The 14300-nt window shown below is 40.3% G+C and overlaps 1 protein-coding gene across 4 annotated transcripts in view; it reads left to right on the forward strand.

The window, feature by feature from the left end:
- LOC126263202 (GTPase HRas) overlaps positions 1–14300 on the forward strand; it is a 66725-nt gene that overhangs the window by 46270 nt on the left and 6155 nt on the right. For all 4 annotated transcript variants that reach the window (XM_049960268.1, XM_049960266.1, XM_049960267.1 and 1 more), the window contains 3 exons: positions 1435–1519; positions 1620–1762; positions 1863–2023. In XM_049960268.1, coding sequence (XP_049816225.1) covers positions 1435–1519; positions 1620–1762; positions 1863–2023 — 389 coding nt within the window. The remainder of the gene's footprint in view (positions 1–1434; positions 1520–1619; positions 1763–1862; positions 2024–14300) is intronic.

Here is a 14300-nt window from a genome sequence, read left to right on the forward strand (position 1 = left end):
ACGTCACTTTCAGCATGCGCCGCCAAACCCCCCCCCCCTCCCAAAAGCCCCGACAACTGTGTGTCACATGCCTAGCCCATGTACCTGCCACACTTCCCTTCCACATTCCCAGTCAGCAAACTGGCTTTATTCCTAAAGTATTATTGTCATAAGACAGGATCATTCCACATCACAGCCAGAGGTCACAGTTATGATTAGTGGAACATCCAACTAACTTCATTCAGGTTTTTATGTCTGTGTTTTGTGAAATGAAACAAGTGCAACCCATTTTCATCTATTTCATTATTTTTTATGGACACAAATGTTAATGAGGGCAGAAAGTCAGAAGTAAGTGCACTGTAAATTAAAATGTGCTAAACATGTGTGATTGCAAGGAGAGGAAAAGAAATGGAAAACAGTATGCATCAAGGATATGTGATCTTAGGTAATTTGTTTGCAATTTACAACTAGCATGACACTGGTTTAATAGGAAAATTGAACAAATTATTCAGAGTGGTTTAAGTTGGTCGTTAGAGAATAATTTGGAACCAGATATGAAGAGGGGAAAAGAATATTGAAGGTAAAATTCGTATATTGTGTTACTACATGCAGTTGATTATTAATGACAACAGTTGATAATTTCACTGTTAGGAAGTGGGGAGAAGACTACTGAAAATAAAATTTAAAGACCTGTGCAAAAGTAGGGGAGCACCAGTGTTAAGAGCACATACTAGTAGCTAAAGAACAAACCCAGGAAGCACGATAATGGATTGTGATTTTCAGAAATTGACAGAATAACTCGTGCAGTTTCCTGTTACCTTTACAGTTTAGTGAGTCACAAACACATAACTAGAATACTATTCTCTGTTCTGATAGTCACTAAACATACCTCTCTTGAAGGTAAAATTCGTATATTGTGTTACTACATGCAGTTGATTATTAATGACAACAGTTGATAATTTCACTGTTAGGAAGTGGGGAGAAGACTACTGAAAATAAAATTTAAAGACCTGTGCAAAAGTAGGGGAGCACCAGTGTTAAGAGCACATACTAGTAGCTAAAGAACAAACCCAGGAAGCACGATAATGGATTGTGATTTTCAGAAATTGACAGAATAACTTGTGCAGTTTCCTGTTACCTTTACAGTTTAGTGAGTCACAAACACATAACTAGAATACTATTCTCTGTTCTGATAGTCACTAAACATACCTCTCTATAATTTGGATAACCGAAATTTGATCTTCATTGAAGTAACTTTCAGCCAAATAATAAACTAAGTAATATATATATATATATATATATATATATATATATATATATATATATATATATATATATATATATATATGATGACACTCTCATGGTTAGTTAATTCCATATTACTACATACAAATTATTTACAAAGTCACTGACCCTATTTACAGCAACTTTTAAGTTAACTGTTCTGCTTTACAGAGGATTCGTACAGAAAACAAGTTGTAATTGATGGTGAAACATGTCTCTTGGATATTTTGGACACAGCTGGTCAAGAAGAATACAGGTTAGTAAGAGGTTGTTGAAATTGATCAGCATTTTTGTATTATTTTCATTGTTGCAGCATAGTTCTAAATGATGCATTGTGTTAAAAATTCCATTTTCAGTGCAATGCGAGATCAGTACATGAGAACAGGAGAAGGCTTCTTACTGGTATTTGCTGTAAATAATGCCAAGTCTTTCGAAGATATCAGTATGTACAGGGAACAGATAAAGAGGGTGAAAGATGCTGAGGAGGTACCAATGGTTTGTAAGTAATGCTGTGAACAATGATATATGTACATTGTAGTTACAAAATTATTCAAATTCTGATAACTATTAGAAATTTTCTTTTGTATTATGCTTTACAGTAGTTGGAAATAAATGTGATCTCCCAACTCGGGCTGTTGATATAAGCCAAGCACAGGAGGTTGCCCGTCAGTATATGATACCATTTGTTGAAACCTCAGCCAAAACGCGACTTGGTGTTGACGACGCCTTTTATACTCTTGTCAGAGAAATCCGGAAGGATGTGAGTATCACTTTGGGATCTTTCCTTATATTTGTGCGAGTAGCTCAGTGAAATACCAGACAAGAAATAAGAAATGATTTTAAGCTAATAGTGTGTAGTTTAGATGATGTATACGTCTATGCAAACTTCGAAAAGAGAATTTGAAATAGAATGCATTGGACATGTGTGAACTATCTGGAAAGGCAATGAAATTCCCGAGTACATAATACACTGGTAAGTAAAATCCAAATCAACTATCAGTCATGTCAATCGACGAGTGAGTGAGTGGGAGGGAAGGGGAGGGGGGGGGGGGGAGAGAAATATTTGGAGAGATTCTGAATAAGTTGAACAGGTAGGGAGTACAAGGATAAGTGATGAATGCAGTGTCAGGATTTTCACAAAAGGTCCATCAGAAGTTCCATAGTCTGATGATGAAAACTGCCATACTCGTGGATTACTGCAGTTTGATACAAAATGTCTGTAGCAAGGGAAATTAGCAATTTCTCAATGGCAATTGCCAGAAACCTTTTTAGGGTTGTAAGTAAACATCCTAAGTAATATGAGTGAAGTTCTGTATTTTACCATCACTCTGTTGTTGTTGTGGTCTTCAGTCCTGAGACTGGTTTGATGCAGCTCTCCATGCTAATCCATCCTGTGCAAGCTCCTTTATCTCCCAGTACCTACTGCAACCTACATCCTTCTGAATCTGCTTAGTGTATTCATCTCTTGGTCTCCCTCTACGATTTTTACCCTCCACGCTGCCCTCCAATGCTAAATTTGTGAGCCCTTGATGCCTCAGGACATGTCCTACCAACTGATCCCTTCTTCTAGTCAAGTTGTGCCACAAACTTCTCTTCTCCCCAATCCTATTCAATACCTCCTCATTAGTTACGTGATCTACCCACCTAATCTTCAACATTCTTCTGTAGCACCACATTTCAAAAGCTTCTGTTCTCTTCTTGTCCAAACTATTTATTGTCCATGTTTCACTTCCATACATGGCTACACTCCATACAAATACTTTCAGAAATGACTTCCTGACACTTAAATCTATACTCGATGTTAACAAATTTCTCTTCTTCAGAAACACTTTCCTTGCCATTGCCAGTCTACATTTTATATCCTCTTTACTTCGACCATCATCAGTTATTTTGTTCCCCAAATAGCAAAACTCCTTTACTACTTAGAGTGTCTCATTTCCTAATATAATTCCCTCAGCATCACGCGACTTAATTCGACTACATTCCATTATCCTCGTTTTGCTTTTGTTGATGTACCACTTACATCCTCCTTTCAAGACACTGTCCATTACGTTCAACTGCTCTTCCAAGTCCTTTGCTGTTTCTGACAGAATTGCAATGTCATCGGCGAACCTCAAAGTTTTTATTTCTTCTCCCTGGATATTAATACCTACTCCAAATTTGTCTTTTGTTTCCTTTACTGCTTGCTCAATATACAGATTGAACAACATCGGGGAGAGGCTACAACCCTGTCTCACTCCCTTCCCAACCACTGCTTCCATTTCATGTCCCTCGACTCTTATAACTGCCATCTGCTTTCTGTACAAATTGTAAATAGCCTTTCGCTCCTTGTATTTTACCCCTGCCACCTTTAGAATTTGAAAGAGTATTCCAGTCAACATTGTCAAAAGCTTTCTCTAAGTCTACAAATGCTAGAAACGTAGGTTTGCCTTTCCTTAATCTTTCTTCTAAGATAAGTTGTAGGGTCAGTATTGCCTCACATGTTCCAACATTTCTACAGAATCCAAACTCTTCCCCGAGGTTGGCTTCTGTTTTTCCATTCATCTGTAAAGAATTCGCGTTAGTATTTTGCAGCTGTGACTTCTTCAACTGATAGATGGGTAATTTTCACATCTGTCAACATCTGCTTTCTTTGGGATTGGAATTATTATATTCTTTTTGAAGTCTGAGGGTATTTCGCCTGTCTCGTACATCTTGCTCACCAGATGGTAGAGTTTTGTCAGGACTGGCTCTCCCAAGGCCATCAGTAGTTCTAATGGAATGTTGTCTACTCCCGGGGCCTTGTTTTGACTCAGGTCTTTCAGTGCTCTGTCGAACTCTTCACGCAGTATCGTATCTCCCATTTCATCTTTATCTACATCTTCTTCCATGTCCATAATATTGTCCTCAACTACAATCGCCCTTGTATAGACCCTCTATATACTCCTTCCACCTTTCTGCTTTCCCTTCTTTGCTTAGAACTGGGTTTCCATCTGAGCTCTTGATATTCATACAAGTGGCTCTCTTTTCTCCAAAGGTCTCTTTAATTTTCCTGTAGGCTGTATCTATCTTATCCCTAGTGAGATAAGCCTCTACATCCTTACATTTGTCCTCTAGCCATGCCTGCTTAGCCATTTTGCACTTCCTGTCGATCTCATTTTTGAGACGTTTGCATTCCTTTTTGCCTGCTTCATTTACTGCATTTTTATATCTTCTCCTTTCATCAATTAAATTCAATATTTCTTCTGTTACCCAAGGATTTCCATTAGCCCTCGTCGTTTTACCTACTTGAACCTCTGCTGCCTTCACTACTTCATCCCTCAGAGCTACCCATTCGTTTTCTACTGTATTTCTTTCCCCCATTCCTGTCAATTGTTCCCTTATGCTGTCCCTGAAACTCTGTACAACCTCTGGTTTAGTCAGTTTATCCAGGTCCCATCTATTTAAATTCCCACCTTTTTGCAATTTCTTCAGTTTTAATCTACAATTCATAGCCAATAGATTGTGGTCAGAGTCCACATCTGCCCCAGGAAATGTCCTACAATTTAAAACCTGGTTCCTAAATCTCTTTCTTACCATTACATAATCTATCTGATACCTTTTAGTATCTCCAGGATTCTTCCATGTATGCAACCTTCTTTTATGATTCTTGAACCAAGTGTTAGCTATGATTAAGTTATGCTCTGTGCAAAATTCTACTATACAGCTTCCTCTTTCATTTCTTAGCCCCAATCCATATTCACCTACTATGTTTCCTTCTCTCCCTTTTCCTACTGTCGAATTCCAGTCACCCATGACTATTAAATTTTTGTCTCCCTTCACTACTTGAATAATTTCTTTTATCTCATCATACATTTCTTCAATTTCTTCATCATTTGCAGAGCTAGTTGGCATATAAACTTGTACTACTGTAGTAGGCATGGGCTTCGTGTCTATCTTGGCCACAATAATGCGTTCATCGGCACAATAATGTGTTCGTAGTAGCTTACCCGCACTCGTATTTTTTTTATTCATTATTAAACCTACTCCTGCATTACCCCTATTTGATTTTGTATTTATAACCCTGTATTGCACTGACCAAAAGTCTTGTTCCTCCTGCCACCGAACTTCACTAATTCCCACTAAATCTAACTTCAACCTATCAATTTCCCTTTTTAAATTTTCTAACGTACCTGCCCGATTAAGGGATCTGACATTCCACGCTCCGATCCGTAGAACGCCAGTTTTCTTTCTCCTGATAATGACGTCCTCTTGAGTAGTCCCCGCCCGGAGATCCGAATGGGGGACTATTTTACCTCCGGAATATTTTACCCAAGAGGACGCCATCATCATTTAACCCTACAGTAAAGCTGCATGCCCTCGGGAAAAATTATGGCTGTAGTTTCCCCTTGCTTTCAGCCGTTCGCAGTACCACAACAGCAAGGCCGTTTTGGTTAATGTTACAAGGCCAGATCAGTCAATCATCCAGACTGTTGCCCCTGCAACTACTGAAAAGGCTGCTGCCCCTCTTCAGGAACCACACGTTTGTCTGGCCTCTCAACAGATACCCCTCCGTTGTGGTTGCACCTATGGTACTGCTATCTGTATCATTGAGGCACACAAGCCTCCGTGCAACGGCAAGGTCCATGGTTCATGGGGGGAGGTACCATCACTCACAAACCCTAAAATGAGGCATATAAAAATAGGACATATGTCTGTAATGTGTTTGACAAACATGCTGCTTCTACAGTCTGATTAAAGACCTAGGGCTGTTCCTATATTATAAAATAATGTAGACTTTGTGAATACTATTGTCAAAACAGCTTGTAACCCTCATGCTGTGGACAAAATAGAGAAACAGATCTATCAAGACGACAAGTGGTCACCACCATACATTAACCAACACATTGCTTGGGAGTTGTAAAATGTACTAGAGCAACATGTTTGCAGTGGCATTTGTGTGATTAGGGTAGATGTTGTGGTGCGATAGCGGTTGAATCTCTGACTGTATAGTAGTACATTCCTGGCCATTATAATTGCAGTACTTCGAAGGGGGCATAGAGCAGACATCAGATTGGCATGAAATGTACTACATGTTTCAATGTGCAAATGATTAGCATTTCAATGCAACCACACAAAATAGGTAGGACTAATATCATGTGCAATGTGTGTACAGGGTGTTACAAAAAGGTACGGCCAAACTTTCAGGAAACATTCCTCACACACAAATAAAGAAACGATGCTATGTGGACATGTGTCCGGAAACGCTTAATTTCCATGTTAGAGCTCATTTTAGTTTCGTCAGTATGTACTGTACTTCCTCGATTCACTGCCAGTAGGCCCAGTTGAAGGAAGGTAATATTGACTTCGGTGCTTGTGTTGACATGCGACTCATTGCTCTACAGTACTACCATCAAGCACAACAGTACGTAGCATCAACAGGTTGGTGTTCATCACGAACGTGGTTTTGCAGTCAGTGCAATGTTTACAAATGCGGAGTTGGCAGATGCCCATTTGATGTATGGATTAGCATGGGGCAATAGCCGTGGCGGGGTACGTTTGTATCGAGACAGATTTACAGAACGAAGGTGTCCCGACAGGAAGACGTTCGAAGCAATTGATCGGCGTCTTAGGGAGCACGGAACATTGCAGCCTATGACTCGTGACTGGGGAAGACCTAGAACGACGAGGACACCTGCAATGGACGAGGCAATTCTTCATGCAGTTGACGATAACCCTAATGTCGGCATCAGAGAAGTTGCTGCTGTACAAGGTAACATTGACCACGTCACTGTATGGAGAGTGCTACGGGAGACCCAGTTGTTTCCGTACCATGTACAGCGTGTGCAGGCACTATCAGCAGCTGATTGGCTTCCACTGGTACACTTCTGCGAATGGTTCATCCAATAATGTATCAATCCTCATTTCAGTGCAAATGTTCTCTTTACGGATGAGGCTTCATTCCAACGTGATCAAATTGTAAATTTTCACAATCAACATGTGTGGGCTGACGAGAATCCGCATGCAATTGTGCAATCGCGTCATCAACACAAATTTTCTGTGAACGTTTGGGCAGGCATTGTTGGTGATGTCTTGATTGGGCCCCATGTTCTTCCACCTAGCTCAATGGAGCACGTTATCATGATTTCATACGGGATACTCTACCTGTGCTGCTAGAACATGTGCCTTTACGACACAACATGTGGTTCATGCACGATGGAGTTCCTGCACATTTCAGTCGAAGTGTTCGTATGCTTCTCAACAACAGATTCGGTGACCGATGCATTGGTAGAGGCAGACCAATTCCATGGCATCCACGCTCTCCTGATCTCAACCCTCTTGACTCATTTATGGGGGCATTTGAAAGCTCTTGTCTACGCAACCCCGGTACCAAATGTAGAGACTCTTCGTGCTCGTATTGTGGACGGCTGTGATACAATACGTCATTCTCCAGGGCTGCATCAGGGATTCCATGCGACGGAGGGTGGATGCATGTATCCTCGCTAACGGAGGACATTTTGAACATTTCCTGCCACAAAGTGTTTGAAGTCACGCTGGTACGTTCTGTTGCTGTGTGTTTCGATTCCATGATTAATGTGACTTGAAGAGAAGTAATAAAATGAGCTCTAACATGGAAAGTAAGCGTTTCCGGACACATGTCCACATAACAAATTTTCTTTCTGTGTGTGTGAGGAATGTTTCCTGAAAGTTTGGCCATACCTTTTTGTAACACCCTGTATAAGAGAAATGTCTACCAGCCTTTGGTGGGATTCAGCTGCAGCTGGATGGTGGCCTATCAAGACAGTGGTTTATAATTTCACAATATTGTTGCTTGTGTTAGTCTCAAGACTAATCTCAAGACTAATTTGAACACGGAATTTGAGTTCAGGTGCACCATATCCAACGCCATGAAGCATCTCTCTCCCCCTATGTAACTAGTGCCTAAGAGGACAGATATGTGGTTCACTTGGACGTACAAGATTGTACAGCCAGAACACATATCTTGAGTCATGAAATGGGCTTGTTAGCAGCAAGACAAATGTCCATACAAATAGTGCAATTATGTCTGGAGAACTATGGACTATCAACGAAGTGACAGTTGTTGTGGCTTCCTTAGATGCAGCAGCAGAGAGGTGCACTGACTGTGGTGCACACAACACTGGATCCTGCAGTGGCACCTACCATGTTATCTTTTCAGACGTATCGTAGTACAACACACAGCATCATGATGGACATATGGATGTGTGGAGGCTCCAAGTGGAACAAACATTGTCAGACTGCATTTGTCATTGTCATACATGCCCATTACCAGGTGGTGATTTGGACAACAAGCATCAAATTTTTGATATGGCCAATGCCTGTGCTATATCTTAAGTCGCTGTTATGGTCTTTTGCCAACAAAATAACATAAGACCTCATGTTTCCTTGCCATCCAGACCTACCTTGTTCCACTGCTACATGGGGTATCACATTCCCCATATCATTTACTCATTAAAAACCTGCATCGTCATCGGTTGCTGAAAGAGACTGGCATGCCACAACTCGGGCAAACTTGAATCAGCATGGAGTAATGTACCCATAACTTCTTGTGGTGAATTTTGTTTTGTGGACATCAGGACACAAATACAGACCATGAAAGCATATACCGTATGTACCCGTAACTGTCATCAAAGATCAGTTAAGACTCAATGTCCAGCTGGGTTAGAGCCATTTTTTTCATTAGAGGGTGCAGATCTGTGTAGTAAATTTTGCACCTTACCCCCAAATCACTTACCAGATAAATTGAGTTTATTCATACTGTACTGTACTTCCTGGTGTAGCAATTTGAATGACCAGAAGTATATCTTGTGGACTTTGGTAATATTTATGAATCACTATCTAGAATGAAACAGAAAACTACACAGTTTCCTAAAAAATAAAAAATGAAAGTTTTTACGACTGTGTCAAGACTACAGAGAGAACCTCAGCAGTTACTGCCTAAAATATTCACATAGCTGAAAAAAGTGGTGAGCATAGAGTAGAACTCCAATTATCCAGTGACTCAGACCAGAACTGATCTGGGTAATGAAATATCCAGATAGTTGGATAAATCATTAAAGCAGGTCATTTCTTTCTTTTTTAAAGCTAAATTTGTGTATACATACTACGATAATATTAATTCTAATGTTTTCAAAGCAATGTTGTTTAGATTTTGTATGATACTGCACTTACATGCAGTTTCAGTTCTTGAACAAATCGTTCAGATTCAGTTGTTTTGCTGTCTTCAATCGTTTTCATGTAGCCAAATCTCACATCTGCTTGATGGCGAGCAGCAGTATGTATGGTAACACTAAGGCTGCTGCACCATGCGTGTTAGCACAGTGTCAAGACACGCAAATGCCTCACCAGCTGACGAACCTGTGTCTGGTTACAATTGAATGGTTTCATTGTCACTGAGAATCACAAGCAAGCCACTTGAATTTCTTCTACTCTGCAGTCAGAATGTCAAGGAATTTTCAAAATGATCTCTCTTATGTCTCAAGTGATATTTCATCCTATGCTGTATTTCTTTCTCCCCCTTTTCACACTTGTTCTTTCCATCTTTGTCTTTCTGTACCTCATCTTTGGTTGGAAATCCTTTCAATTTATATCAAGCTCTTTCTGATGTGGTTTTCTTCACCAAATTCCATTCTTCCACCACCATGTAGGAGCAGCCTTTTAAATTCAATATCTGCTGATTAGCTGCAATGCCTTCTTCATTTCCATTTTTATCAAAAGCTTCCTCAACACCTGTCTTCGGTAATGTTGTTTCATAATTTCAATAACAGATTGGTCCATTTTCTGCAGCAAACCAGTTACATTTGGCAGCAGGAAGTGTTTTGAAACATCCAACTTCTCTGTCAAGAAGGCTTTTGGCGGGTGGGTGCATTGCCCAGGATTAACTTTACCTTAATGCCTTCTTTCCCTATAATCTTTTGGTATTTTTTTTACTTTTAGGTGTGAAAATTCAATTGTACCATTTGCAAAACTAAGTAGCAATCGTTTTCTCATAGAATTTCCACAGTTCACCATGGTATCATCTTTGCTAACCTTATGGCCAGGAGCACTTGTTCCCCCTTCAGAAGCTTTAGTTGGTTCAGGCAAAACCTTCCAAATAAAGCCTGTCCCATCTGTGCTGTATAAAAATTCAGTGTCATAGGATTATGCTTCAGTTTTGAACAAAATTTTCTGCTGCTTTCGCCTCAGGACATGTCCTACCAACCGATCCCTTCTTCTAGTCAAGTTATGCCACAAATTTCTCTTCTCCCCAATCCTATTCAATACCTCCTCACTAGTTACGTTATCTACCCACCTAATCTTCAACATTCTTCTGTAGCACCACATTTCGAAAGCTTCTATTCTCTTCTTGTCCAAACTATTTATTGTCCATGTTTCACTTCCATACATGGCTACACTCCATACAAATACTTTCAGAAACGATTCCTTGCCATTGCCAGTCTACATTTTATATCCTCTCTACTTCGACCATCATCAGTTATTTTGCTCAATATACAGATTGAATAACATCGGGGAGAGGCTACAACCCTGTCTCACTCCTTTCCCAACCAATACTTCCCTTTCATGCCCCTCAACTCTTATAACTGCAGTCTGGTTTCTGTACAAATTGTAAACAACCCTTCGCTCCCTGTATTTTACCCCTGCCACCTTCAGAATTTGAAAGAGAGTATTCCAGTCAACATTGTCAAAAGCTTTCTCTAAGTCTACAAATGCTAGAAACGTAGGTTTGCCTTTCCTTAATCTTTCTTGTAAGATAATTCATAAGGACAGTATTGCCTCACGTGTTCCAACATTTCTACGGAATCCAAACTGATCTTCCCCGAGGTTGGCTTCTACCAGTTTTTCCATTCGTCTGTAAATAATTCGCGTTAGTATTTTGCAGCTGTGACTTATTAAACTGATAGTTGGGTAATTTTCACATCTGTCAACACCTGCTTTCTTTGGGATTGGAATTATTATATTCTTCTTGAAGTCTGAGGGTATTTCGCCTGTCTCGTACATCTTGCTCACCAGATGGTAGAGTTTTGTCAGGATTGGCTCTCCCAAGGCCATCAGTAGTTCTAATGGAATGTTGTCTACTCCCAGGGCATTGTTTTGACTCAGGTATTTCAGCGCTCTGTCAAACTCTTTATGCATTATCGTATCTCCCATTTCATCTTCATCTACATCTTCCATTTCCATAATATTGTCCTCAAGTACATCACCCTTGTATAGACCCTCTATATTCTCCTTCCCCCTTTCTGCTTTCCCCTCTTTGCTTAGAACTGGGTTTCCATCTAAGCTCTTGATATTCATACAAGTGGCTCTCTTTTCTCCAAAGGTCTCTCTAATTTTCCTGTAGGCTGTATCTATCTTACCCCTAGTGAGATAAACCTAATAGCATAGGTGCTAGAAACCAGTCATTTAATACACATTGTGAGAGCGTAAAATAAATAAAATGTACAGAATTTGGTAGAATTTGCTGTTATATTACAGGAAAAAACGTGTGATATTTTTAGGAGAATTTCTCACTGCCATCTGATGCTAGGCCTAGGCCCAAACTAATCATGGTGAAGTAAATCATTCATTCAAAAAGTCTGAATGGTTGCAGTTTTATTCTTCAGTTACATTTATATCCTGAAAAGAAAAACAAAGAGGTGGTTTTGTCAAGCCATTGTGGATAAAATAATGTAAACAGGTTGAAATTTTAAGAAACACTTCTCAGAACACATTGGCTGCTTCATCCTGTAAAAAACACTAAAGCAGCAATACATAACGAAAACAAACTTTTAATGCACAAGAATATTATTTCAAGCATGCAACTAGAACATCATTAGTTCTTCCAATATTTCAATCTGATGGCTTCAAGCTATTATGGTGACTGAGGAATTCTGATCATAACACAATGATACAGGTGACGCAATAGTGAAAAAGTTACCATCAATAAATGCATCCTAACCAAGGGGGAGGGCGGGACAGGTCCCCCCAAACTGTGTGACTATGAGGAGGTAGATGACCCTTCCAAGTTCCTAGAGTATCTCACCTGAGTGGGCTGGAGGAAAAAAAGAAAACTGTGTCTAAAGATTTACTAGTAGAGTAGAAGGGTACAGTCAAGAAATTACAAGAATAATATAAGAATTCTGTCACTTCTTGCTCCATTTCAGGGAAATTAACACAATAGCTTTGTGCAAAATTCTAGGAAACAACATTAAAACCATATGTTGCAAACAACAATTCAGTTGGTGTATTCGTGGAGTGCCAAGCAGATATCTGATTGTATGATGAGACATTCACCAATGAGGAAGGTGAAGTAATGGTAATATGTGCTATGAAGATCATTCCACTCAAATCTACAACTCTTCCTCAACAGCGTTATGTATATTTCTATTGTCAAGTCAGTAATCTAATTAAAAGACTACGAAGTGCTCCTGTAACAGTAAGGGTAAGAATTTTCAAGAGAAGATCCAATTAAAGTACATTTGACCATGCATCAGCAATTCAATGCTCTTGTTTTCATCTCATTGATTCAGTAAAAAAAGGTTTCACTTCAAAAATGATTTCATAAAATGTATGTTGTGAACAACATTTACGTTTCAAATTTTTCTTTGATGATTTATCACCCTAAAAATGTAATGTAACTTCTAATCTATACTACGAGGGCAGTTCAATAAGTAATGCAACACTTTTTTTTTCTGAAACAGGGGTTGTTTTATTCAGCATTGAAATACACCAGGTTATTCCCCAATCTTTTAGCTACACAACACTATTTTTCAACGTAATCTCCATTCAATGCTACGGCCTTACGCCACCTTGAAATGAGGGCCTGTATGCCTGCACGGTACCATTCCACTGGTCGATGTCGGAGCCAACGTCGTACTGCATCAATAACTTCTTCATCATCCGCGTAGTGCCTCCCACGGATTGCGTCCTTCATTGGGCCAAACATATGGAAATCCGACGGTGCGAGATCGGGGCTGTAGGGTGCATGAGGAAGAACAGTCCACTGAAGTTTTGTGAGCTCCTATCGGGTGCGAAGACTTGTGTGAGGTCTTGCGTTGTCATGAAGAAGGAGAAGTTCGTTCAGATTTTTGTGCCTACGAACACGCTGAAGTCGTTTCTTCAATTTCTGAAGAGTAGCACAATACACTTCAGAGTTGATCGTTTGACCATGGGGAAGGACATCGAACAGAATAACCCCTTCAGCGTCCCAGAAGACTGTAACCATGACTTTACCGGCTGAGGGTATGGCTTTAAACTTTTTCTTGGTAGGGGAGTGGGTGTGGCGCCACTCCATTGATTGCCGGTTTGTTTCAGGTTCGAAGTGATGAACCCATGTTTCATCGCCTGTAACAATCTTTGACAAGAAATTGTCACCCTCAGCCACATGACGAGCAAGCAATTCCGCACAGATGGTTCTCCTTTGCTCTTTATGGTGTTCGGTTAGACAACGAGGGACCCAGCGGGAACAAACCTTTGAATATCCCAACTGGTGAGCAATTGTGACAGCACTACCAACAGAGATGTCAAGTTGAGCACTGAGTTGTTTGATGGTGATCCGTCGATCATCTCGAACGAGTGTGTTCGCACGCTCCGCCATTGCAGGAGTCACAGCTGTGCACGGCCGGCCCGCACGCGGGAGATCAGACAGTCTTGCTTGACCTTGCGGCGATGATGACACACGCTTTGCCCAACGACTCACCGTGCTTTTGTCCACTGCCAGATCACCGTAGACATTCTGCAAGCGCCTATGAATATCTGAGATGCCCTGGTTTTCCGCCAAAAGAAACTCGATCACTGCCCGTTGTTTGCAACGCACATCCGTTACAGACGCCATTTTAACAGCTCCGTACAGCGCTGCCACCTGTCGGAAGTCAATGAAACTATACGAGACGAAGCGGGAATGTTTGAAAATATTCCACAAGAAATTTCCGGTTTTTTCAACCAAAATTGGCCGAGAAAAAAAATGTGTTGCATTACTTATTGAACTGCCCTCGTACTATGTAAAGACAAGTTGTAGTTAAACATTGTTACCAGAGACCTCAAGAAGCACTTGACTCATTTAC

The sequence above is a fragment of the Schistocerca nitens genome, chromosome 6 (genome assembly GCF_023898315.1).
Source record: "Schistocerca nitens isolate TAMUIC-IGC-003100 chromosome 6, iqSchNite1.1, whole genome shotgun sequence".
Taxonomy (NCBI): domain Eukaryota; kingdom Metazoa; phylum Arthropoda; class Insecta; order Orthoptera; family Acrididae; genus Schistocerca; species Schistocerca nitens.